General features: G+C 39.2%; 1 protein-coding gene across 2 annotated transcripts in view; it reads left to right on the top strand.

Moving 5' to 3' along the window:
- The first annotated feature begins 1,454 nt into the window (after window positions 1-1,454).
- Window positions 1,455-24,704, top strand: part of sdc3 (syndecan 3) — a 68,221-nt gene continuing 44,971 nt past the window's right edge. Inside the window, exon 1 of one of the 2 annotated variants that reach the window (XM_088328477.1) lies at window positions 1,455-1,755. In XM_088328477.1, the coding sequence (XP_088184603.1) occupies window positions 1,705-1,755 (51 nt within the window). In that variant the 5' untranslated portion in view covers window positions 1,455-1,704. The remainder of the gene's footprint in view (window positions 1,756-24,704) is intronic. The other variant, XM_088328478.1, reaches the window with a different exon arrangement.

Below are 24,704 nucleotides of genomic sequence, written 5' to 3'. Positions count from 1 at the left end.
GAAGGAGTGAGCGCAGGTGACCGCAATCAGCAGGCAACTGACAGCATCGTGACAACGATCAATATTAAAGCAATTGGGTTCCTGTTTTAAGCACTAAACTTGATATTTAGTTACATAGTATTACTGTAGTTGTATTTTTTTTTGTATTTCTGTAGTCTGATTTTAGTTGAAGTTCAATAGTTTTTTGTAGTATTACTCTAGTTTTATTTTTGTACTATTTCCGCAGTAGTTTAAGTTTTTCCATTGAAGTAAATTCTTAGTATTTCTGTAGCATTTTTTTTTGTATCACAATATATGTTTGTTGTTGTATGGCTGTGGTATTGTTGTAGTATTACAGTAGTTTAATGAAAGAAAAATACTCTATTATTATTATTTGGTATTTTTGTTCCATTTCTTTTTTATTTTGTAGTATTTCCACAGTAGAATTGGTGATGTACATCTGTAGTAAAGTATTACTATAGTTTTGTTTTTGTAGTATTTTTGTCATATTTCTATGGTAGAATTTTTGTAGTATCGTTCTAGTTGTATTTTTGCAGTATTTCTGTTGTAATACTTCTGTAGTAGTATTTCTGTTGTCATATTTTTCGGTGGTGTTTTGTACTTTGCTCTGAAAACGGTGGTCTACTAGTGATCCCAAGAGCCAAGAAGAGATCCGCAGGTTCGAGAGCGTTCTCCATCCGGGGCCCCGGTGCTGTGAAATGCACTTCCCCTGAGATTCGATCTGCAACCTCAGTGGAAATGTTTAAAACTAAGCTTAAAACACACTTCTATTCTATATTACCTTTATTTTATGTTGACAATATCAGTGGATGGTGTCATAATAGTCTGAAATAATAGTTTGCAATAATCTGTGGTCTGTGCAGCCCTTTGAGATTCTTTGTGATTAAGGGCTATATAAATACACATGACTTGACTATTATAGTATTATGAAGTGGTATTTTTTGTTATTGTAGACACACGAAAGGGACAATAGGGACAAAGTGTACACCCAAAAGATAACCGCTCTTTAGGGTCCCCTAGTGCTCACGAAGCCCTACGTAGCCGCTAAGTTCGCTTATGCCTTGGGCTGGCTCCGGGCGGGGACCGTGGAGACGCTAAAAAGGTGCGCCCCTCCCCTAAGAAACGAAGGAAACGGACAAAACCTTCAAAGTGATGGGGAAAAAGAGCACATAGATGAATATTAAACTAGAAATACATGAATAAATACATATATGAATTAATAAATAACAGGAAAATTAAAGTGACTGAAAACGGCATTAAATTAACAAATCCCGTAAAAAAAGAGCGGTAAAACTTCCACTTCCGGTGCAGCTACCTGCCCGAGCTGCAGGGGGCAATCCTCTTCCGCGGAATACCCTCCCCCCCTTTTACCCCTTCCTCCTTTATTTAACCCCTCCCCCTGCCAAACCCCCATACGGAACATCCTGCCTTCTTAGCGGCGGCAGGGGGGGGGGGAGGAGGAGATAGCGAGAAAAGGAGCCGGGAGGGAGGCGAGACAAGCCACTAAATCTATCAGGAGACGAAGGGAGAGGTGGCCTGAAAGTCCACCGCGGGAGGGGTGCACCTTTTTGGGCTTCTGTTTTCATTTTTGGTGAGGATTTTAAAACAAAAATCTCGTCCGGCACCTACGAAAGTTGGACCTCCCCCCAACCCCCTTCGGACGGACGAGCCCCCCCAGGACGGAGGCAGTGGCCGCTACCGAGAATGAGGCTGCCGCCGCCGCTGCTTCTCTTGGCGTTGGCTGCCGCTGCCACGGTAAGTCTAAAACCCCGCCCTCTGATACATATTTTGGGGGGTCCTTATCTAGCGACCCGTCTTCCATTACCTATTTTTGGGGTCCTCATCTAGCGACTGCCCCTCCCTCACCCGTTTTTGGTTGTGTCCTTACCTAGCGACCCCCCCAGCCCCCTCCCCTAATTTTGACTCCTTTGTGCGCGCCCACCTAATTCGTGCCTTTGCGCATGCGCGTTTAACAAGACAGGAGTGATGATATCGGTGAGGATATCCTGCACTAGTGATGGGAATTCCGTCTAGTTTTTGAGAAACGGCCCTTATGGCTTGGCTCGCTAAAACGAGCTGGCTCTTTCAGCCTCCAATCGGCTCTGTAGATTTTTTTTTAGTTGTTTTTGCCATACATGATCAATCATTGTGGGAAGTTATTTACGAAATTACTAATAAAAAGGGGAAAATAAAGAAAGAATGATTGATGATGAAGTAAAAGATAAAACAGATAAAAGAGGACAGGACAGGAATAAAGAGCTGGGGAAAAAAAGAAACAAAAGAAGAACTAGATAAAAGTAACAAAAGGAAAAGGGAGGAGAAAAAGAAGAAAACAAGGAAGAAAAAGAAGACAAAAGCAAGAACAAGGGGTAAAAAGCTAGGAAAAAAGCAACAAAAAGAAAAACAAATAAGCGAGAAAAAATTAGTACAAGGCTAGGAAAAAGAAACAAAAGAAGAAAGTAAAACAGAGAGAAAAAAAGGTAACCTCTGAAATACAAAAATAAACTTTATATTTTTTTGTGTGTAAAAAAACTAATCGTGAAAAACACCAGAAATCCTAAATAAAAATATTTAAAGATCAACAAAAAGCAAGATAAAATACGACACAATTTTAACCTTTTAATACTCAACACATTTAAAGTGAACAACACTGAACCCATGGGAAAAATGCATATTGACCGATCACGAGGAAAAAGAACCTCCAAAGGAGCCGGCTCCCATCGATCACTTCTAAGAACCGGCTCATAAAGCCGTTTCGTTCGCAAATGACACATCACTATCCTGCGCCCGACCTACATATTTAACTGGTGTGATCCCCCCAATAAAAAAACTACCCTTTCTTTACACACATGTGTGGTACCATTAGCCCCCTCCCCCATTTAAATGCGTATTTAGTGTGTAATCTCTAATTGGGTCTGATGTGTGTGTGTGTGTGTGTGTGTGTGTTTCACATCCTAGCATTAAAAAGGGGGGGGGGGGGTTAGTGTTGGTGTCGTGGCGTCCTATGTATCCGTTACCCCTCCCATTATTTGATTGCATGGGTGAAAATGCGTGCGGATTACGTCATCGAGACACCTCACTCCCTCCCGCAAAAAACGGGACCCCCTTCCTCTCCGTCACGACACACCCACTTTTATTTAATGTCCTATGAAGCCATTTTTATCCTTTCAATGCAAGATGGAAAAAGAAGCCAAAAACGCAGAATTATTAAGGGAAAAAAAGCAAGCTAAAGGGTAAAAATAGACGGCTTGTAAAGGAGGGTTCGGTTTGTGTCGTCATAACCAGCCGCAGGAATGGAATTGTGTATGTCTTCCCTCTGAGGACACGCCCCTTAAAGGCTTCAATTTCTCCGAAATTATGATGGATTTCAACGTGTTATTACTGGGTCAGTCGGTTAGCGTGCCGGCCCGGTCTTGAACTTATCTGCCTTCGAGGGTGCAGACAGGTGTGAGAGTAGTGAAATTTGTGGGAGATGTTTCTGTGAGTGAGTATTACGGTGAGACATTCATTGTTGATGAGGAGAAGTGACCATGAGATGTAGTTGAGCGAAATGATGTAGGCGTGTGTAAGACCAACTGTTTGCATGACATCAGAGATGTGCGAGTATGTGAATGGGGTGTGTGATATAAGGTATTGGTATTTGTGTAGATATTGTCATGTCTGAGAGAAATTCATGTGAATGGGGCTTCAGTAAATGAGTGAGCGGTGTTACGACAAAAGTATGTGAAGAGAGATGAATTGAGACAAGGGGTCACGTATTTGAATAGATAAAGTCATGCCTGAAAGTAATGGAGGTGTGAGACATGTAAGTGAGAGCTGAAAAACATAAATGTGTATGATGTTTGTGTAAGTGATAAATGTATTTCCGAGATGCACCTGCATGAGAGGAGATTTGAGAGTATGTGTGAGAGGGATAATGTTTGCATGACATGAGGGAGGTTTGTGATTGAGATGTGTGAGATAAGTGGTCTCGTATTCGTGTAGGTCAAGTCAAGAATTGTAGGTGTGAGATGGTTGTGAGTGAAAGACTTAAAAACAAAAGTGTGCGTGACTATTTTGGTGAGATGTGTGAAATAGGGGTCTGGTATCCCGAGAGATCGGTAAGTGGGTGAGAGGTGCTTTTTCACCCGAGAGAAATACGAGGTTTGTGCAATTGAATTTACACTTGTATGAGAGGTTTATGTTCAAAATATTTTGAGTCTTGTCAGCGTGGATGAGAGATGTTATAGTGCATGTGAGAGCTGCCTTTTCGATGATATGAGAGAGGTATTTTATCATGTGAGTAACATGTGTCAGAAAGTGGTCTGGTATTTGTGTAGGTAAAATCACGTCTGAGAAAGATTTATGTATTTGAGATCAGAACATAAGTGTATAAAAATAAATTTGTGTGATAAGAAATGTGTGTGAGTGCTTTTAACGTTTAAATAATATAAGAGGTATACAACACATTCGAGATGTATATTTGTGAGAGACATGCTTGTGCTGTCTGTGCGTATTGAATGTGACGTGAGAAGTATGAGAGTTCATTATGTGAGTGAGTGATGTAAAAACAGAAGTGTGTGTGAGAGGTATGTATAATTTATGGGGGGTACAAATTTATTTTAGAGATGCACCTGTGTGAGAGATGTATGTCAGAGATATCCTGAGCTGTGGATGAGAGATGTGAGAATCTATGTGAGGGTTTGTCGAGACATGAGAGCTGTCTAATTGTGAGAGACATGCTTTAGATGGCTTTGCATGTGAAAAAGTAATTTGAATGTATAATGGATAATAATGTGAGAAATATTTCTGAATTAAAGACACTTGTGAGAGTTGCTTCCTAAGTCTTGTGTATGCTAGATATTGTTATCAGATCAGTTTTGATGAGCTGTCTTTAACTTTGTGAAAGTTTTGTATGTGAATAATTGTGATACATTTTAGATAGGGACACATGAGAGGTGTACAGTTGTTAGAGTCATTCATGTGCTCGAGATGGCTGTTTATATGAAAAGGCGATGTGAATCTATGTGTGATTGAAAACGATGTGCTTGGCTATGTGTGCCAGATATGTGAGAAATATTTGTTTAATGTGTGAGAGTTGCAACTTTCAGTGAGACGTGCTTATTAGGCCGAGATGTTCTTGTGTGTATGTTAGACAGTGTTGTGTACCAGATAAGTTTTTATCAACTTTGTAAGAACTTTGTATGCGATAGGTTGTGGTGTATGTGTGAGAGCTAGCAAGCGAGATAGACACTTGTTCTTGTGTGTAATTGCGCGTGAACGTGTGTTTGTAATGTATTTCTGCCTGCTTCCTGTTTTCTCTCGTGGCGCTCTCACATCCGTGCAACTGTTTTACATAATTTTCCCACGGACATCTGTCGTGTCCCTAGGATGGCCCCGTTCCTATCCGAGCCTGTGTCTCTTTTGGGGTCTCATTCACGAGAGCCCCCCTTCCCCGGTTATCCATCTGTCAGCGTGGGGGCTCTTCCGGGTGCCAGCCACTTACGTCCTGTTCCCTCCGCTGATCGCGATGAATCTTCTTGACTGCTCCACTCTCTCGTAATTGGCAGACAAAGCCCTCATAGATTGAGAAGGGTGGGGGATCCCGAGGAGTTTGATGGAGGCTGAGTGAGGAATGCGGGAGGCGATTTAACGCAGGAAGCCCTGGGGTGGGGGTGAGGGGTCTTTTAAGTCCCCTTAAGCATGCATACAGGTGGTGAAGGGTGGGGGTCTGCAGAGGTATTTCAGGTGTGTGTGTGTGTGTGTGTGTGTGTGAAGGTGTGGGCAGGGTTTCCTGCGGAAATGAAAGATCGTGGTTCATATCCCGGCCTCAGGTCAGTGAGGGTGAAGAAAGATCGCTTCCAGAAAAATCCCCTCACCCCACCTCCATGAAGCCCCACGCCCACTCTAAACTCCAATCTCACAAAAAACCGGTGCTTTTTGTTCGTTATTGTTTCGAAAGCTTGATTAAAAGATACATTTAAGAAAACAGGTAAAAACTATGCTCCTCATGAGCCCCCCACCCAAAAAAGGATTGTTTATAGCAGGGGTCGCCAACCCTCTCGAAGCTGGTAGCTACTTGTTTGTTATTGATTAGCACGAAGGGCTACTAGTTCGAAATAAATGAATGAATGAAAACTTTTATTTCGAACATAAAAATAAAAACAGGACAAAAACAATGAGTCAACAACAGAATAATGTCACATAACATGTTCGAAAAGGGGTAGTCAGAAGCAGATGCTTATTTTTCCTACCCCTTTATCTTCCCTATTAAATACATTTTATAGATAGCTCCTCTTGGGTCCAATACAACAAAATCTCATGGATATACTTATTACATGGGTCAGATATCAATAATTATAATAGTTACAATAATCACATATTTTATACACTAATCTTCGCAATACCATCCCTCAACGTCATAATGCGCATAATGTCACTGCGGCACCAGTGATAATGACAATAAAAATAAACACAATACTTATAATAACAGTTCTGATATAATAATAGCAACAATAACAACAAGTTAACCATAGTTTGAAATGCAGTATTTCCAATCTCCCTCATATCCTATTTTCTTCATCCCTGTATTTCGCCAGTAATGCTTTTTTGTATTTAAATTTGAACACATGGATAGTTGGACATTGTTTGATCTCATTTTGCAAATTATTCCAAAGTCTGACTCCACATACAGACACACACATACTTTTCCTGGTGGTTCTCACCTTTGGGATTTTGAATTCACCACAGCCCCTCAAGTTATAATTTCCCTCTTTCCGAGTGAATAAATTTTGTATGTTTTCTGGCACTATGTTTTTGTTGACCTTAAATAACAGTTGTGAAGTGAAAAATTGTATTAAATCATCCAATTTTAATAATTTGGACTGCATGAATAAAATATTGGTATGATCCCGATATCCTACCCTGTGTATAGTTCTTATTGCACGTTTTTGAAGGATAAAAAGGGGCTGTAGTGAACTTTTGTAACTATTGCCCCAGACTTCTGCACAATATGTTAAATATGGCAGAACGAGAGAACAGTATAATAAATACAATGCATTATAATTTAAAAGAAATTTGGTTTTATTAATTATTGAAATGCTTTTAGATACCTTAGTTTGTATGTGTCTGATGTGTGTTTTCCAACTTAATTTATTGTCTATTATGACCCCTAAAAACTTAATTTCTGATACAATGTCTATTGCGACACCATCCATTTTTACTTCTAAATCTTGATTTGCCTTACGATTACCAAAGAATATTACTTTGGTTTTATTTAAATTTAAAGATAATTTATTTATATCCATCCATACCATTAGGTTAATTAGTTCGCGATTAATACAGGTTACCAAATCAATATAGATATCATTTGAATAGAAAATGTTAGTGTCGTCTGCAAATATAACTATTTTCAATAGTTTTGAAACATTAAAAATATCGTTAATATATAAATCAAATAGCTTTGGTCCCAGGATAGAACCCTGTGGTACTCCACAACAGATGTCCAAATATTCAGATGAAAACTCTCCCATTTTTACATATTGCTTCCTCCCCGTCAAATAACTTTGAATCCATTGCAAAGCCACTCCCCTGATGCCATATCTTTCCAGTTTTTTTAAATAGTATATTATGATTAATGGTATCAAATGCTTTTTTTAAGTCAATAAATACCCCGACTGCGTATCTCTTCTTTTCTATACTATTGGTGATTTCTTCTACTGCATCAATAATTGCCATTGTTGCTGATCTGTTTGCTCAAAAACCATATTGACTTTCATTAATCAATTTATGTTTATCTACAAATTGTTCTAGTCTATTATTGTAAAGTCTCTCTAATATTTTAGAGAACTGAGGAAGCAGAGATACCGGTCTATAGTTTGTAAAATTGTGTTTGTTTCCATTTTTGTATATTGGTATAACTTTTGCTATTTTCATTTGATTTGGAAATGTGCCTGTTAGAAATGATAGATTACAGATGTAGGTCAATGGTTTCACAATGCTCTTTATAATTTGCTTAACTAGTACCATATCGATGTCAAAACAATCCATAGACCTTTTGTTTTTACAGTTGTTAACCACGTCTAAGATTTCTGATTCCGTAACCCCAGATAAAAACATGGTCTTAGAGTTCATTTTTATCAGTGACTCAAATTGTTTACCACTGCACTGCGTTGTGGACGCACATGCAAACACAACAGAAAAGGGGTGGGCCAATCAGAATAAAGAACACAATACAACAGGGGTCGGGAACCTTTTTGACTCAAAGAGCCATAAAAGCAAAATATCTTAATTTTATTTTGGGAAAGAGCCACACCATATATTATGAGACAAATTTACTAAATTGCTAAACCCGCGCCACAGACAAAAGCTTAGTCTTCAGCACATTTATTTTTGATGATTTGATAAAAATTATGAAAAGAGAATATTGCCAGAGCCCGTGTCCCAAAATCAACAAACATACCACTTTAAACTTGTGTCTTTCTTGCAATTACTCAAGATCGGTTAAACTCATTTTGACCCTTTTTTTTCCACACATATTGGTTTCAAAACCAGATGTAAGCAGTTATTTTGTAAAAACGTCACAACATTCTGCAAACAGGGAGCCTGATGTGCTTATCTATGGCGCAGACGGCGTAGGGCGAGAGATGGGAGGGAGTGCTTGCACTTTTTGCATAGCTCCACCCATCCCTCCCACTCACCCAATCAAAAAACTTTAAGTTCTCTTCCGGTGTTTTGGCGTATTTACAGTGTGTTCTGTGGATTCATCATAAGGTATCTGAACACTGAAGACAGATAATATAGTGAGGTTTTATATAACGGATTCTTTAGCGATGTACAGCCAGAACGAGTTTTTTATTTTTTTTTTTCGTGCAACACCTTGACTGTAAATTGTAGCGAAAAACGTGCCCTATATATACTGCCAAGCACAACTTTCATGTTAGCTTTGGTTTGGCTTTGTGAGTCTTTGAACAGGATTATTAGCTTACGTTTTGGACGAGATGGAGAAAATTTGCATGCAATCAAATTTGTCTCCGAGCCACAGGTACTCATAGAAAGAGCCATATATGGCTCGCGAGCCATAGGTTCCCGACCCCTGCAATACAAGATGAGATTCTGCAAAGTTGCAAAAGCGCGAAAAGTCCAGAGTTCATACAGGTGATTGAAATCTTTGTGAATGCTTGAATTTTAATGTTGTGTTAAAAAAAAGTGTTTACACTTGAGGTGAAGTGATTGTAATTGCTCAAAATTGTTGCCATGTTTCTCCGCTTTGAAATGACACTGACACTGCTCTCTGGTGGCTTCGCTTTGCCGTTGCATTACTTCTTCCCTCATTATTATGTCTGCTGTCATTAGTTTGTATGATATTGCCCTATGAATCGACATTGCCCCCTATGGCTCGTGCCCGAAAGGACAGGTGCATGTTACACCTATGCACTGGGAACTCTGAAATTTGTTGCAGTGCAAGGGTGACGTATCAATTATTGACGCTTATTATGGGAAATGCGACAAATTAGGGTAGCATTTCCCTGTGGTAAATGTTAATGGGAAGAACTTCCTGCAACTGAAAAAGTAATCTACACAATAATGTCATTTATGGGGAGAGATTTGTCTCAAAATGAGATATATTTGCGATTTACACATTCTAAAAATCATGTCTTGATAAATGCACACGTGAGATTAAAAATCGCTTATAATAAATCGCAGATATACTTGTGGCTCTGCAAAATGCACGATTCACACAGATTTTCATCTGTTTTGGTACTGGAGAAATTGGCTTTAAAAATCCTTAAAGAGTGCTTGAATTTGGCCATGAAAAAAAGTGGGCGAACCCTGAAAGTACAGCGAGAGATTACTGTTAATGTTTTCTGTTGTTATGCTCCAAGGCTAACAAAACAGAAAATTCCTGTGACTAACTTGGAGGCTATTTTCTTTGATGGTTTTCCCAAACATGTTTCTTAGCATCACTTAGAGCGTTTGGAATGATTTTTTTCTCATTTTCTTCAATTACAACCAGTGCGGGCACGTAACCGCGTAAATCAAAGTGGGTTATTATGTTATTTTCTTACACACCCTCACAATCACAGTGAGTCATTCGGGGAGATAGAAGAAGCCTGCAGGAACTTTGTTTTTTTGTACTTATTTCGTTTAGGCTGGTCAAAATGGCTGCAGAAATAGCGCTTTTGCAGACACTAAAAAACACACAACGCACCCCCCCACGCAGTAATTGGGAAGCTCAACACACACACACATATCCTCCCGAGACAGCCTGAGATGAAAATGGAGGAAGGAAAGGAGTAGGGGAGGTTAAGGGAGAGATATAATGAGGAGAGGGGAAGGACGGAGAGAAAAGAAACATAGAGGGTTAAGTGAATGAATGGTGAGGGCAAGAGAAAAATCCAGTCGGAATTGAGGGGGTGCAAAAAACGGAGGTGGTACCGAAAACAGGGGGATGGGGGGAATTCCACTCCTCCTTCCCCGAGGAGGGCGAACCAGCCGGATGCTACCTGCTCTGCGTCATCATGACAACCACCTCTGTCACGGCCTCATAGCGATGCGGAAGGCCCTATTCACTGTCCCCTATTTTATGTATTTCTTTTCACGAGGAGATTTTTTATTATTTCCGTCACAAAATGCTATATTTGACGGGTTTTCCTATTTCTATTGGCACCAAGCATGTAAAAAAGTTTTCTTTGCGCAGACGGACTCGTTTTTTTCCCGATCGGATTTGTCCCGCTGCAATCGTGAGTCAAGCGATTTATCAAGTTGGAGCTTCTTTGTCGTGAATAGTTATGATAGTATTAACATTCTAGTCAAGAAAATGCTTACATTTTGGGTGAGGATCTGGAAAATGCTTGACATTATTGCAATTGCATTGTTTCTTGGCAGTGTGACTCTATAGACCACACAAAAAAATAAAAGTTCAAATAATGTGCGTGAAAATCAAGCAGACCCGCCTGGTCTGGGGTCTTGTCATTATGGCGTTGTCATGTGAAGTTTCACCGCCTCTTCCTGGTCGCATTCGAGAGGACACCTCTATTTAGAAAACTGGCTCTTTTGGCTCAGCACACTGAAAAGAGCCGGCTCTTCCGGCTATTCATGTTATTTTGTTTTTTTTTGTAATTATATATTAGCAATAATAATAAATCATTATGCACCAAATTGTTTAATAATTAGTAATTTTGTATGTTTTGCACGGGATCCTTGAAAAACACATATTCGCTGATCTACAAAATAAGTGTACAAATTACATAACAATTTTAGCTTTTTACACACTGAGTATATTTTAAGTCGAATAACATCCCTGAAATGAAAAACAATAAGAGAAAATTTAAGAATATCAACTCTTTAGTGCTATAAATAAATGATAACATGCAAAAGAAATAACCATTTCTTTACAATTCCATTTTAACACAGATCCCATGAAAAACATGCAAAAAATATAAATTAGAATAAGTAAAACCAAAGCAGCAGTCTCTAAGATTGAAAGATTGAATGCTTCGGCGCAATCAATATTATTAAAATGTGTCAAATTTGGCTCGTTTTGTCATTTTTATACAGACAGTACTCTCTTTCTTTTTGTCTTTGGTATTAAACACTCACCTATTACCCAACACTTTTAAGTCCTTTCCGCATTTGTAAACAAGTATGATGTAGCCAAGTTGCGCAAGCATTGTTGAGACAGAATTCATGTCAGTTTATAGCAGCCTATTGACACAAAAATATCGTAGATCAAAGATGAGAACAGCTCAAAATAGCAAAAAGTATGTGGTAGCAGCAACATAACGACTTTATTTTAGACATCAAAGTCAACAACAAAAAACCTTCTTTTGGAGTCGCTGGATTTCTTACTTTGAAGGCATTGAAAGAATTGGAAAATTGGCCTTTGAAAGTGCTGGGAAATTGGTTAAATTTGGACATGAAAAAGGTATAGGAACCCTGTATCACGTTGGAGCTTCCTTGTCGTAAATAGTTATGATAGCTTTAGTATTTTTACTGGAGCAAAAATTGATAAAAACAACTTTTAAGTGCTTTCAATCAAGTTGGATGAATTCTTGGCAAAATCCCGCCATTTTAGTGATGCTGTCACTGTGAATTAACGTCTGAAAGGCGCATGTGTAATCCGTAATGCCTACCTGTTAACTTTACCATTCCACAGGTTAGGCTACCGCTTTCTGCCCCTTAAAAACGCTTTCTAATTCTGTTTGGCCGCTCTGACCCATTTTGTTTAAAATCCTTGACTCCGTATAAACAGGAAGACTACACAGCAGGTTGCTGGGCTTTTCGTTTTGTCTTATTTTTGGTCCAAAAGTCAAATTGATCTATTGCATTGGTGTAGTTTTGGAATGGACGGAGGGGTTGTGTCCCCTCCGTTATAGAGCAATCGTTGTTTTGTACCGACTTAAAGATGCGCTATGTCCTGAACGTTGCTAAGACCAAACTGATGCCCTTGATTTATCTTCCTTTTTGTAATTGTATTGAGTCGACATCTGACAAATCATCTTTTACGATTGATTATATTTATTCCACTTGGCGGAGTGGATTCATTTTAACTAAAATACATGGTTACGTATAAAGAGGGCTACTTAATAACGGGTTGCGAGGGTTCTCGTTTTATCCCCCTTTGTTGGTCGAAAATTTTGATTAATTTATTGCCCCTTATCCTTTATCCCGTGAACATTTTACACTACGTTGTCATCAACGACAATAACTTTTTATTCTATTCTATTCTTAACATCAGAATCAAGAATATTTTTTTCTAATTGTATTTCCCTAACCGCTCTCTTGGGGTTTCCCCCTGCTCCATAATTGGGTTAACTTAGGCCAAGGCATGTGTGGCTTGGGATGGGGGTTGTGTCACAGCGAGCAGGTCCAGCTAGACTCTTGACATTAATTACAGTAGCCGCCGAAGGATTGTGGGTATGTTTGTTTGTTGGGGGAGATTATGAAAGGGGGTGGGATAGTTTGGGGGGTCCTCGAGTATCCAGTTACGTTTTGGCCCTGATTCGGATTAGGCCTCCTTTGTTAAATTCCCAACACAGTATAGTACAGACACTGAAAACTGGATGGGAGAAAAGGTTTAGTGGTGTTGCTAACTGGGACTCGGTCGTATTTCTTTTCGACATGTTTGGCTGGTATCTTGCTACTACGGGGGGGTACTCTTAGAACTTAACCGCAATATACAGCACACATCGGAGCCCCAAATGTGAATGTTCCTGAGAACTAATTCTCACCCTTTTTCCTTCTCTAGCCACTCATGTAACACAGCTGTTGTTATTGTTAGCTGCTCCTGCTTTGTCCTTCAGTGTTACTCTCCTTTCACAGCTGGTCATGAAAGCAAATTTTGCTTAGTCCTGCCATTCAGCCTTCTTTGAATTTTCTACAGTTTCCTTCTCTAGCCCCTCTTGTTAGCCACTTGGTTATCAGCTGTGGTTCACAGCTCGCTGCTATTGTTATTGTTAGCTCTGTGTAAATAATGATTGCTCTTACATTCTTTTTAGTAGCTTCTCCCGGTAGCCTCTAAAGCAGTGGTCTCCAACTTCTTTCACTCTCCAGCGCGTGGTCATTTGGATTTTCTAGTAAGACATTTTGTAGTTCCTGACTGAGTCTACTTAACCCATCTTTCAACAGTTAACATGGTAATAACATGGTAACAACAAAGTAATAATGTGATAAGTTATTTTAGAAATGCATATCAAACTGGGTGCCTTTTGCACTAATTAGTGACAAAAAGAAGCTCCCAGCTTGCAAAAGGTTGGAAATCCCTGCTCTAAAGTTACCACTTACACCTGCTCTGACCAACCAATGCTATTGTCTCTTTTCAGCTGCTCCAGGTGTATCCACCTCACTTGGTCTTTTGTTGTCAGAAGTAGGCTTTGGAACTTAGCCATGTGGTATCCTTCAGAATCCCGTAGTGTGTCTACTTTGATTGCACTCCAACAGCTCTATTGACCTCTAGTAGTAAATTATTACACATTGTTACTTTAACTGCCACAACCAAAAGTGGGTACCTACTAGTAGGGAGACAAAATATGACTTTTTTGCATATGATATAATATATCATACAACTGACTAGCTAATATTCCACTTTGCATCCATTATATGTAACCAGTGTTCCCTCTAAGCTGCGCGCGTGCGCAATTGCGCACTGCTCGCACATTTTCAGCGCACAAGAAAATTTAGCCAGCGCACAAAAATGAGGGCTCAAAATTACTAATTAAGAATTAAGTCAAAGTTACAGTGCATGAAGGTAAAAATACACGGGTTCCCCTGGCGTTGTGTCCTAAATGCGGTATTTTGAAGTCGAGTCGAAGGAGAACGAAGTTGAGTAAAGTTAGTAGAGTTTGTCGGGGAACCGGCTTCTTCGGCTTAGCTCACTAAAAGGAACCGGCTCTTTCGGGTCCTAAACGGCTCTTCAGGTTGTTTTTGCTTCTTTAATCCCAACATGTAGATTTATGCACAAAATGACTTAAAGGAAGGGGGAATAGAACAAAAAAGAAAAAAATACCAAAATGAAAAAGTAGTGAAAAGCTGATAAACAAAGAAACAAAAGGAAGAGAAAAAATGAAGGAAACATTTTGAAAAAAAGCCTGAAAAAAAGAAAAGAAAGAAATGTAGGAAAAAACTAAATAGAGAACAAAAAAAAAAAAGTAACAGCTCGTAAAAAATAAACACAATGAGATTTTTTTTAAAGGAATTTAAGAAAAGTATAAATAAAACACGGAAAAAAGAAGAAAAAGTTTGTGTTGCATTAAAACAATTTCCAATTATATGAAGTGAATCTTGTTGCCAACATTGTATTTCCACTAAAAATATGATTAAGTACAGTTCTGTATTCCTTACAAGCGACTAAATAAACCCCCAAAAATGTTAATATTATGTGACAAAATATATCAGGAAATAAAAAGAAATGGATATCTTGTGAAAGAACTGTAAGAACAGACGACGTTTGTAAGCCGTACAACCTTTGCAATAGTACATGAGTAAATTCATTCAAAAGAGAAAATTAATTTTGCATTGCCGGAAACTCAGCAAAGTGTAACTTGATGTCAAGTTATGGACATGTTTGATAATGATTTAGTTGCCACACTTGGGATTATGGTTGCTCACTGTTCTTTCAAGCGTTGCTCACTGACTTTGTTTGAACGCTCAGGCCCGTGGAAAATTAGAGGGAACATTGTGTGTAACTGGATCCCACTTCTAATACCGTTTTGAATTTGGATTGTTTCCAGTACGGAAGTGTGTACGTGCAGCTGTGTTTATGGAAGCTGGCGGGGATTTTTGTGACTAATATGCCAGACAGTGTGTATATCTGCATTTTCAGAGCCGTGTTTGTTTGTTTTTGAGGGTCACCAGCTTATAGGACGTCAATTGTGGACTTCCTCACTGCCTCTTTTTTTCCCACACGCGTGTGTTTGCTTGCAGACGTGTGCGTGCGTGACATGTGACTGCATGTGAGGTTGAATTATTCAGGAGACGGAGGAGTGAACCAGGTCAACGACTCGTTGTGAAAATGTCTGCCCTGCATCCCTTTTCTTTCTGAGTTTTCATTCGTTCATCGATTCATCCATCCAGCCATCTTCTCAACCCATTTTCTTTATATCTTTATATATTTGTGTATATGTACTGTATATATCCTTCCACACGTGTATACATTTTTTCTGCTCACCCATCCTTTCATTTTTTTCAATCTTCCATGTTTTTAGCACTTTACCTACTCATCCATCCTATAATGTAGCTATTCATCATCTATTAATTAAACCAGCCATTTTATTACTCCTGTATCCAACCATTCATCAATATGTACTTTCACACTTCATTCATTCATCTATATTCTCAACACTTGATCTAATTACCGTATTTTCCGCACTACTGTATAGGGCGCACCGGGTTATAGGGCGCACCCCCAAAAAATAGTTTTTGGTCCTATATCTTCCATAGATAAGGTGCACCGGATTATAAGGCGCTACAATGGGAACGTCGAAAAAACAGTCAGATGATTCGGTCAAACTGATTAACCCCTTAACATTCCCAAAGCTTGCAAAGAAGCAAATACGTGTCGTAGACACGTGCGGATGCGGTGTCCGTACGATGTCACTCAAATGCATCATTTCAAATATCATTCGGAAGGTTAAAGTCTTGGGATTCAAGAAATGCCAACCATTCCTTAGTTTCTATTTTCTTTTTCGCTCGCAACTTTACTGTGCATATGACAATAAACACTTGGAATTGAGTTTAATTCACTCAGCTCATCACAGCAACATCAAGATCGTTCTAAAACAAGATACCGGGAAAATATAAAGCCGCATAGCTCACCTAACTTCTCACGTTCAATAATGATACGCAACCATGGTCTTCTTACAACCGTGAGTGTAGTAAATCCAGGAGAGTAAAATATTTACAATTACAGACTAATGAAACATGTTTCTTTATGGCGTAGTTTAGCAAGCTTGCTATTCATTCATCTTTTTCGGCCAATTGCAGGCTGTTTTGCCCCTTTAGCCTATGTGAGCCTTTAAATGATAAAAAGGATCCGTCCCCTTTACCTCAGAATAACTTTAGCCAATAGTGACTGATTCAAATGATGATTGACACATTGGTTAGCCAATGAAATGCCGGTCTATAAATCCCAGCATACACCGCGGACTACTTCGCTGTCGCGAGACCTTGCGATTTAATATTGAGCCATATATAAGGCAGCAATAACAGCTTTTGAAAAAAATTAAGACTTTTAGGTGCGCCTTATAGTGCGGAAAATACGGTACATGTCAATTTTCTATTCATCCGTCTATTCATTTGTCCGTCCATTTTCTCATCACTTTACCCATCCATCCATTTTCTTACCACTTTATCCATCCATTCATCCATGTCCCTTCCACACATGCTCGGATTTTTCACTCATTCATTTGTTTGTTTATTTATTCATTCATCAGTTTTCTCACCACTTTATCGATTAATCCACCCATTAATTTATCCATCCATTTTTTTACCTGTTTTATTGCACCTTTATTCCATTATCCATTCATCCATAGGTCCTTTCTACACATCTATTCATTCATTCATTGGTTCTGTTATCTATCTCTTCATTCATTCATCATTTCTCTTACACTTTTATTATTATTACAATTTGTCATTCATCCATACATCATTTTTCTTACACTATTATCCATTTTTCATTCATCCATATGTCCTTTCTATACTTTCATACTTTCCACTTTATCATTTTATCCATTCATCCATTTTTTCATCCCTTAATCATTCATCATACATTAATCCATATATCCTCTACACACATTCATCCATTCCTTCCATACATCTGACCATTCATCCATTGATCCAGCTGTCCTTTCCATTCATCTTCCTGGCAAAATTTTTCATCCTCCTTTTATTCATCCACTCATAATGATTCATTCATTCATGCATGCAACTTTCCGTTCCTGCATTCATCCCTTTGCGCTCACCCTTCTCTATTTATTTTTTCCTATCCCAAACAGGAAGTCGGTAACGGAAGGCATCCCGCATGCTGCTCACGTCCTCCCCATTACGCTTTGTCCACGAGGGACGAGCATTGATCCAATTAAACGCCAACGTTGACTCGCTCTCTCGCATGTGTGTGCGCTATCTCGCGTTTCAACCTTTGAACTCTGCCGCTTGAAAGGCCTTTTCAAAGACTTCTGCAGTGTGAACAAGTTAATGAGCCGCCCGAGTCTGCGTGGCGGCGGGCTTTTGACAAGTTTGCCGATGTTACTCGCCGCTTGCGCCAGGCACTCACACACTCTCGCACAACCACGGGTGATTCATTCCCTGATCTCTCATTCCAACAGTTGTGGATTAGCTGTAATCTAAGGTCCGCGGGGACGCCACCCTCAAAGAGCGTGCATGGTCTCACCTCTATTCATCAAATCGATGTTTTGTTGGAGTGAGCATATATCCAACAGTGGTACCTCTACTTATAATTATAAGTAGAACAAAAAAAAATACAAAATGAGAGTCACATAATGTAAAAAACAAACAATAAAGCAAATAATAAAAATATTAATTTACCTTTTAACTGGCCTCTTTGTTTATTGGTCCTCAGCAGTGTTTTTTGCCTCGCGTTCCTTGAAAAACTGGTCCATTGACGTTTGCTTTTGCTGATTTTTGACAATCCGTCCGAAATACGTGAGGCGGAAATCAGAATCAGCGACAGTCCGACCTGTCAACACTTTTTCTGGGTGATTCCTTTCCACACATTTTGAGATTTCATGGAATTTTGATGAAAATGTCTTTAATTTGGCTAATGGAGTGATCGCTGCATCCTCCTTGTCGTCTCTGAACTCCTGGACGGCAGTGTGTGTCATCTCTTGCTTTGATTTGATCGCGATAAAAAGTCTCTACTTCCTCTTTTATCCTTGTCCACTTCTTTGCATGTCTTAGTATACTGTTTACAGAGCGGGAAGGGGACACGAAGAGCATGCCCGGATCCACGCATACCCATTGCTTTGCCAGGTAGAACTCTGAGAGTGGCAAATGGCGCCTACAGTACTGTATTTTTGACTTTGTATTCAGAAACTTTGTAACTAGAAGCAATATTTACCCATATAGGTACTCTGTAACCTGAGACCTTTGTATGTAGAGACATTTGTAAGTAGAGGTATCCCTGTATGTGAGGGGGTACTGCGTGTTTACGTGGCGGCAAGGGTGTTTGGCTGATTTTGCATAGGAGTGAACACGAGTGTTATTGTACTGCTGAGGAGTTTGGAGGAAAAAATGTGAGAGTGCACAAATGTGTGAGAGCAAAATTTTAGTTAGTGAGTGTACATTTGTAGCGAGAGAGTAATACAAGGAACAAGGCTCTCATAGCATAGTATGTTTCTTAATGTGAGGTGGCTGTAAAATGGCAATTGGTAAATGGACTGCATTTTCATAGTGTTTTACCATTCACTGAGGACCTCCAAAGCACTTTACAATACACTTCACACTTTACTCATTCTCCCACACCGATAGTAAGTTGGTAGAAATTTGTGTATGTAGAATGTGTGAGCGAATCGAGTGTGTAAAGGAGAGAGGAATTTCTCTATGAATTCCTTAAGTATTGTTTAAGATCAGACATCATCCATTGAGTAAATTTGTGTTGTGTGAGAGAGTGAAGAAAAAATAGGTGACTCAGTCAGTGAAGGATCTTACGTGTGAGAGCTTAAGTGATTTTACTGCAAGAGGGTTTTTAGATAAAATCTGAGTATTGTGTGTGAGTTTGTCCATGTGTGAGTGTGTAGGTGATTACTGGTGTCAATAAAAATGTGAGAGTAACAAAGTCAGTTGGCAGGTATTATCTTTTTGTCTAAGTATGAGTGATTTTGTCTAAATATGTAAGTCTGTGTGTGTGTGAGGGTGAATGTGAGTGAATTCAAGTAAGAACAAATGTGTGAGAGTAACAAAGTGAATGTCAGTTCTGAAAGGATGTGTGAGAGCAGAAATAAAACTGAGAGTAACACTGCCAGTTGAAGGATTAAATGAGCCTTAATTTGAGTAATTTCATGTGAAGTAGTATAAGTCTGAAAATGTAAGAGTGACAGACTAAAGGGAAAAAATACAGGTGTCGTCCATAACCATTAGAGTCAAAATAATGAGAGGGAAGTGTGTGAAAGTGACAAACTGAGGATGTAAATGCGTAAGAATTTTTGAATTTGAACATATGTGCAGGAGTTAACCTGAAATATGTGGATTGAAGTTTGAGGTGGGCAGCACGGCGGTGCAGTTCATGTCTTGGGAACCTCCTGCGTGGGTTCAAATCCAGCTCCAGACTTCCTGTGCGGAGTTTGTATGTTCTCCCCGTGCTTGCGTGGGTTTCCTCCGGGCACTCCGGTTTCCTCCCACATTCCAAAAACATGCATTTCAGGTGAATTGGCCGGTCCAAATTGTCCCTAGGTGTGAATGAGCGAGTGAGTTGTCCGTCCCCGTGTGCCCTGCGATTGGCTGGCAACCAGTTCAGGGTGTCCCCTGCCCATTGCCTGATGATTGCTGGGATGGGCTCCAGCACCCCCAGGACCCTACTGAGGATTAGCGGTGTAGCTAATGAGATGAGATGAGATGAGATGGGAAGTTTGAGGTTGTGAGAGTGAAAGAACGCAGATGTTACTGAGAGCATCTCAGTGAATTGAATGAGAGTAAAATACGTGAGCGTGATAAACTGAGGGTGTGAATGTGTGAGAATATCAGTGTTTAAATGCATGTACAACTGCAATATTCATAACCAACCTTGTGATTAGGTGTGAGTGGCAATGTTTGAGAGTAACAAAGCTACTTTCGTCAGTGAAATGATTTGTGTGAAAGAAAAAAAGTGATTCATGTTAGTGAGTTTGAGTATGTAAGAGCAAAAGTCTGATGTGAAAGAATGCAGGTGTCTGTGATCACCTGAGTGAGTTAATGAGAGTACATTCATGAGAGTAAATAATTAGCCGTACTGTGTGACAATGCATGTGTTTGTACACAAGTGTGATTTCAGGTGTGCGAGCGCTAACCGAGTCTGTCATTTTATTTGTGTGAGTTAAAGTTTTAATATGTGAGAATGAAAGGAGTGATGACTGTGAGCATGAGAGTGAATTTAATGAGAGTAAAATATGTGAGAGAAATAAAAAAGAGTGCGTGAAAGTGTGAGAAAGCGTGTGTTTACTCACGTGAGAGTGTTAAACGTGGCAATGTTTGAGACCAAAAGGTTGTGGCGATCTTTGTTGTCAGCTGCCGTTTAAACGAGGCGGGAAGAAAAGCAATTAGCCTTTCGCGTAAATGAACGAGCGTCATTAGCTAGCGGCGATCATCGCCTGCCGATTTAGGAACCTAAACGGCTAAACGGCCGTCGTATCACCGTCTTTTGGGGGCGGCAGTAGGCAGTAGCTCAGGAGGTAGAGCGATCGTCTTAGGATCAAGGGATCCCAGTTCGAATCCCGGCTTGTCCGTGTTACATGTCGAAGTGTCCTTGGGTAAGACACTGAACCCCCAATAACCCCAATAAGCAGGTTAGCCCCTTACATGGCTGCACAGATCACGGCCGCTATTAGGAAATGTGAAGCACAATGTGTAGCGCTTTGGGAAATCATTGACTTGAAAAGCGCTATATAAAATGCAGATCATTTCATTTCATTTACGATTTTTGAGTTTTGCGATTATCCGTCACGGTGCTGGCTCAAGGTGCGAGCAGACCGATTAGATGTGCAACGGAGATGGATTTGAATAGAACTAAAAGGGATTGAGGTCAGATGCAATCGAGGGGAAAGAAAACAAGGTCCCGGGAAAAAAACGAGGGTCTGTTCCCGTCATCTGTTTTCCATAGATTATTATCTCGTCATGGTCATTTTTTTATTTGCTGCTCTTTTTTTATTTTATTTTGACATTCCATAACAAATTCTTACAACACAATAACGATAAGAAATAGATAATTCATATTAAAACAAAATAAAAACATCTGATAATATTTCTACCTCCAAATCGCTACAGGAATCTGTACTGGTATTGGTCTGAAGAAAAATGGGATTGATTTTTTTTTCTTCGCCATGGATCGACTTATTATTTAGCTTGTACTAGCTTTCGTTAGGAAAAACAAAATGAGTTTTTTTTTTTTTTTTTTGCACAAACCTACCTGTTAATCGGCTTATATTAGCTTTACGATAAACCAAATAGCTGATTATTTTTTTCACGGACACACCAACTAATTAGCTTGTTTTTGATTTCGTTAATAAAAACGAAATGACAATTTCTTTTTCAGGACTGACCAATGAAATGGCTTATATTTTCTATCGTTAAAAAACAAAATGGCCGATTTTTTTCCACTGACCGGCCTATTGGCTGTATTAGCTTTTGTTAAGATTGACCAACCTATTAACTGGCTTTCATTAGATTTTGTTACGAAAAACAAAAAAGCGGATTTTTTTTTTTTTTTGCACAGACCGACCAATCTAATGTCTTTTGCTACGATAAACAAAATAGCCGATATTTTTTCATGGACTGACCTATTATTTGGCTTGATTTTGGTTTTGTTAAGAAAAACAAAATACCTGATTTTTTTCCCCCTATAGCCGACCATTTCTCTCTTTCTAAACACATTTCCCCCATGAGTTCCTCAAATGAAAGCCATTTTCGGCATGGTATCGATACACAGTATCGGTTGTAATCCATCCTTTTTAAAATCGCTGCGTTTTCTCCGTCTCCTTCCACTTTGTCGTCAATGTTCTTCGGCGACAAGACGAGCCAGTGTTGTTGACGAACAGTGTTCCCTCTAAACTGCGCGCGTGCGCAATTGCGTACTGCTCGCACATTCTCAGCGCGCAAGAAAATCTACCTTGCGCACAAGGGTCTTTAATGGCTCTTCACGTTGTTTTTGCTTCTTTAATCCCAACATGACCAAACATTATGTAAAATTATGCACAAAATGACTTAAAGGAAGAGGGGAATAGAACAAAAAAGAAAAAAATACCAAAATGAAAAAGTAGTGAAAAGCTGAGAAAAAGGGAAGAGAAAAAAAGAAGGAAAAATTTAGAAAAAAGCCAGAAAAAAAGAAAAGAAAGAAATGTAGGAAAAAAGTAAATAGAGAACAAAAAGAAAAAAGTCAAAGCTTGGAAAAAATAAACTCAATGAGATTTTTTAAAAGGAATTTAAAAAAAAGTAGAAAAAAACACGGAAAAAAGAAGAAAAAGTTTGTGTTGCATTCAAATAATTTCCAATTATATCAAGTGAATCTTGTTGCCAACATTGTACTTCCACTAAAAAATGTGATTAAGTACAGTTCTGTATCTTACAACACACTAAATAAGCCCCCAAAATGTTAATATTAAATAAAATATATCAGGAAATAAAAAGAAATGGATATCTTGTGAAAGAATTCTAAGAACAAACAACGTTTGTAGGCCACACAGTAAGCAGGTTAGCGCCTCACATGGCTGCAAGGCCGCTATTGGGAAATGTGGAGCACATTGTAGAGTGCTTTGGGAAGTCATTGACTTGAAAAGCGTGATATAAATGCAGATCATTTAATTTCATTTCATTTTTTAAAAACAAGATACAAGAAACCTCATCTCATCTCATTAGCTGCACCGCTTTTCCTCAGTAGGGTCGCGGGGGTGCTGGAGCCCATCCCAGCAATCATCGGGCAGTGGGGAAAAGCGGTGCAGCTAATGAGATGAGATGAGATGAGACAAGAAACCTTACCACATGTGGACAGAACAAGGATTAGAGTGTCCTGACAACAAGATCATGGAATACAATGTTTGAACACTAACTTTCTCTTACCAAACAATAGGAAGGAAGATATTTCGGAATTCTTAATTTGCTCTCACTGAACAAAACAGGAATGTTGGACTGCCTATGTTCTGTAAAGAACAAAAACAAGAGCTTCTTGATGACGAGACCATGACATATAATGCCGGGACACTAAGTAGCTCTAACTGAACAAAACAGGAAAAACTATCAGAACGCATCAAAGCATTAACTAGCTCTAACTGAACAAAACATGAAATACAATAATAATAATAATAATAATAATAATTTCCTTGTGTTGTCATTCTGTGTAACAATGTACACAGAACGAAATGTCGATTGCACCTGACCCGTTGTAGCGAGCCGATGCAGCCGCAGCCAACAGAGGGCGCCGCCGACCACTTTTTAAGTCTTAGGAATGACTCGGCCGGGGCGGGAACCACCGACCTTCCAGTCTCAAAGCGGGCGCCTTACCATCTAGGCTACTGAGCTGGTGTAAAAGATATGTTGGAACATTAACAAGCCCAAATGAACAAAACATAAAAGTAGGATGACTCAAGATATGTGGAACACGAACACGTTCTAACCGAACAAATCATGAAATTAAGACAGCATTGGATATGTTAGAACGCTAACAAGCTTTAAATGGTGAAAATGTGAAAAGAAGACAATACAGGATATGTTGGGACACTAGCTGTAACTTAACAGTAAGAAAAAGAAGACAATCAAGGAAAGGTTTGAATACCAACAAGTTCTAATAAAAGAAAACATGAGAGGAAGATAACGCATAATATATGGACATACTAACTAACTGAACAAAACATGAACAAAAATTAGTGCAGTATATGTTGGAATCCAATTTTGTTCTAACAGAACCACACTGAAAAAGGCACACAAGGTACGTTGGAACCCAAGCTCTAACTGAAAATTACGTAAAAGGACGTCAACACAAGAAATGAATACCTTAAGTTCGAACGGTACAAAACATGAAATGATGATAACACAGGATATATTGGAAGACTAACTGGCTCTAATTTAACAAAACATGGAAGTAATACAATTTGATAAATATACACTTGCATAAATGGATCAATAACGAGAGTGCCGGGACAACAAGACCATGAAACACCAAGTTGTAACACTAACTAGCTCTAACTGAACAAAACATTAATGTAGGACCACCATCGAAGTGAGTTACATTTGGCCAAAATGTTTGTGTCGCCCGGCAAGAAAGCTAAAAGAACATTGACAGTTTTTGCTGTCCCCCGGCCGCCTCATCATCTGAATCGGGCGAACTCACGAAGCAAAGACATGTCATCTGCTTGTTATTTTGCCCCCTAGGAGCAGTTTGTTTAGCACCGCGTGTAGTCGCGCGTGCACGCACTCGTTTGCTTGGTTTACGCTGCCATTTTGTTCCTCTTTTGAATGAAAAACTATTTCTTTGAAAATGTTGTTAACTTTAGAAGACAGGTTGCTGACCAATGGGGGTCCAGCCAAAA

The sequence above is a fragment of the Urocampus carinirostris genome, chromosome 2, assembly GCF_059441175.1.
Source record: "Urocampus carinirostris isolate Australia breed hairy pipefish chromosome 2, RoL_Ucar_1.0, whole genome shotgun sequence".
NCBI classification, from domain to species: Eukaryota; Metazoa; Chordata; class Actinopteri; order Syngnathiformes; family Syngnathidae; genus Urocampus; species Urocampus carinirostris.
This window is presented reverse-complemented; position numbering and strand designations above follow the sequence as displayed.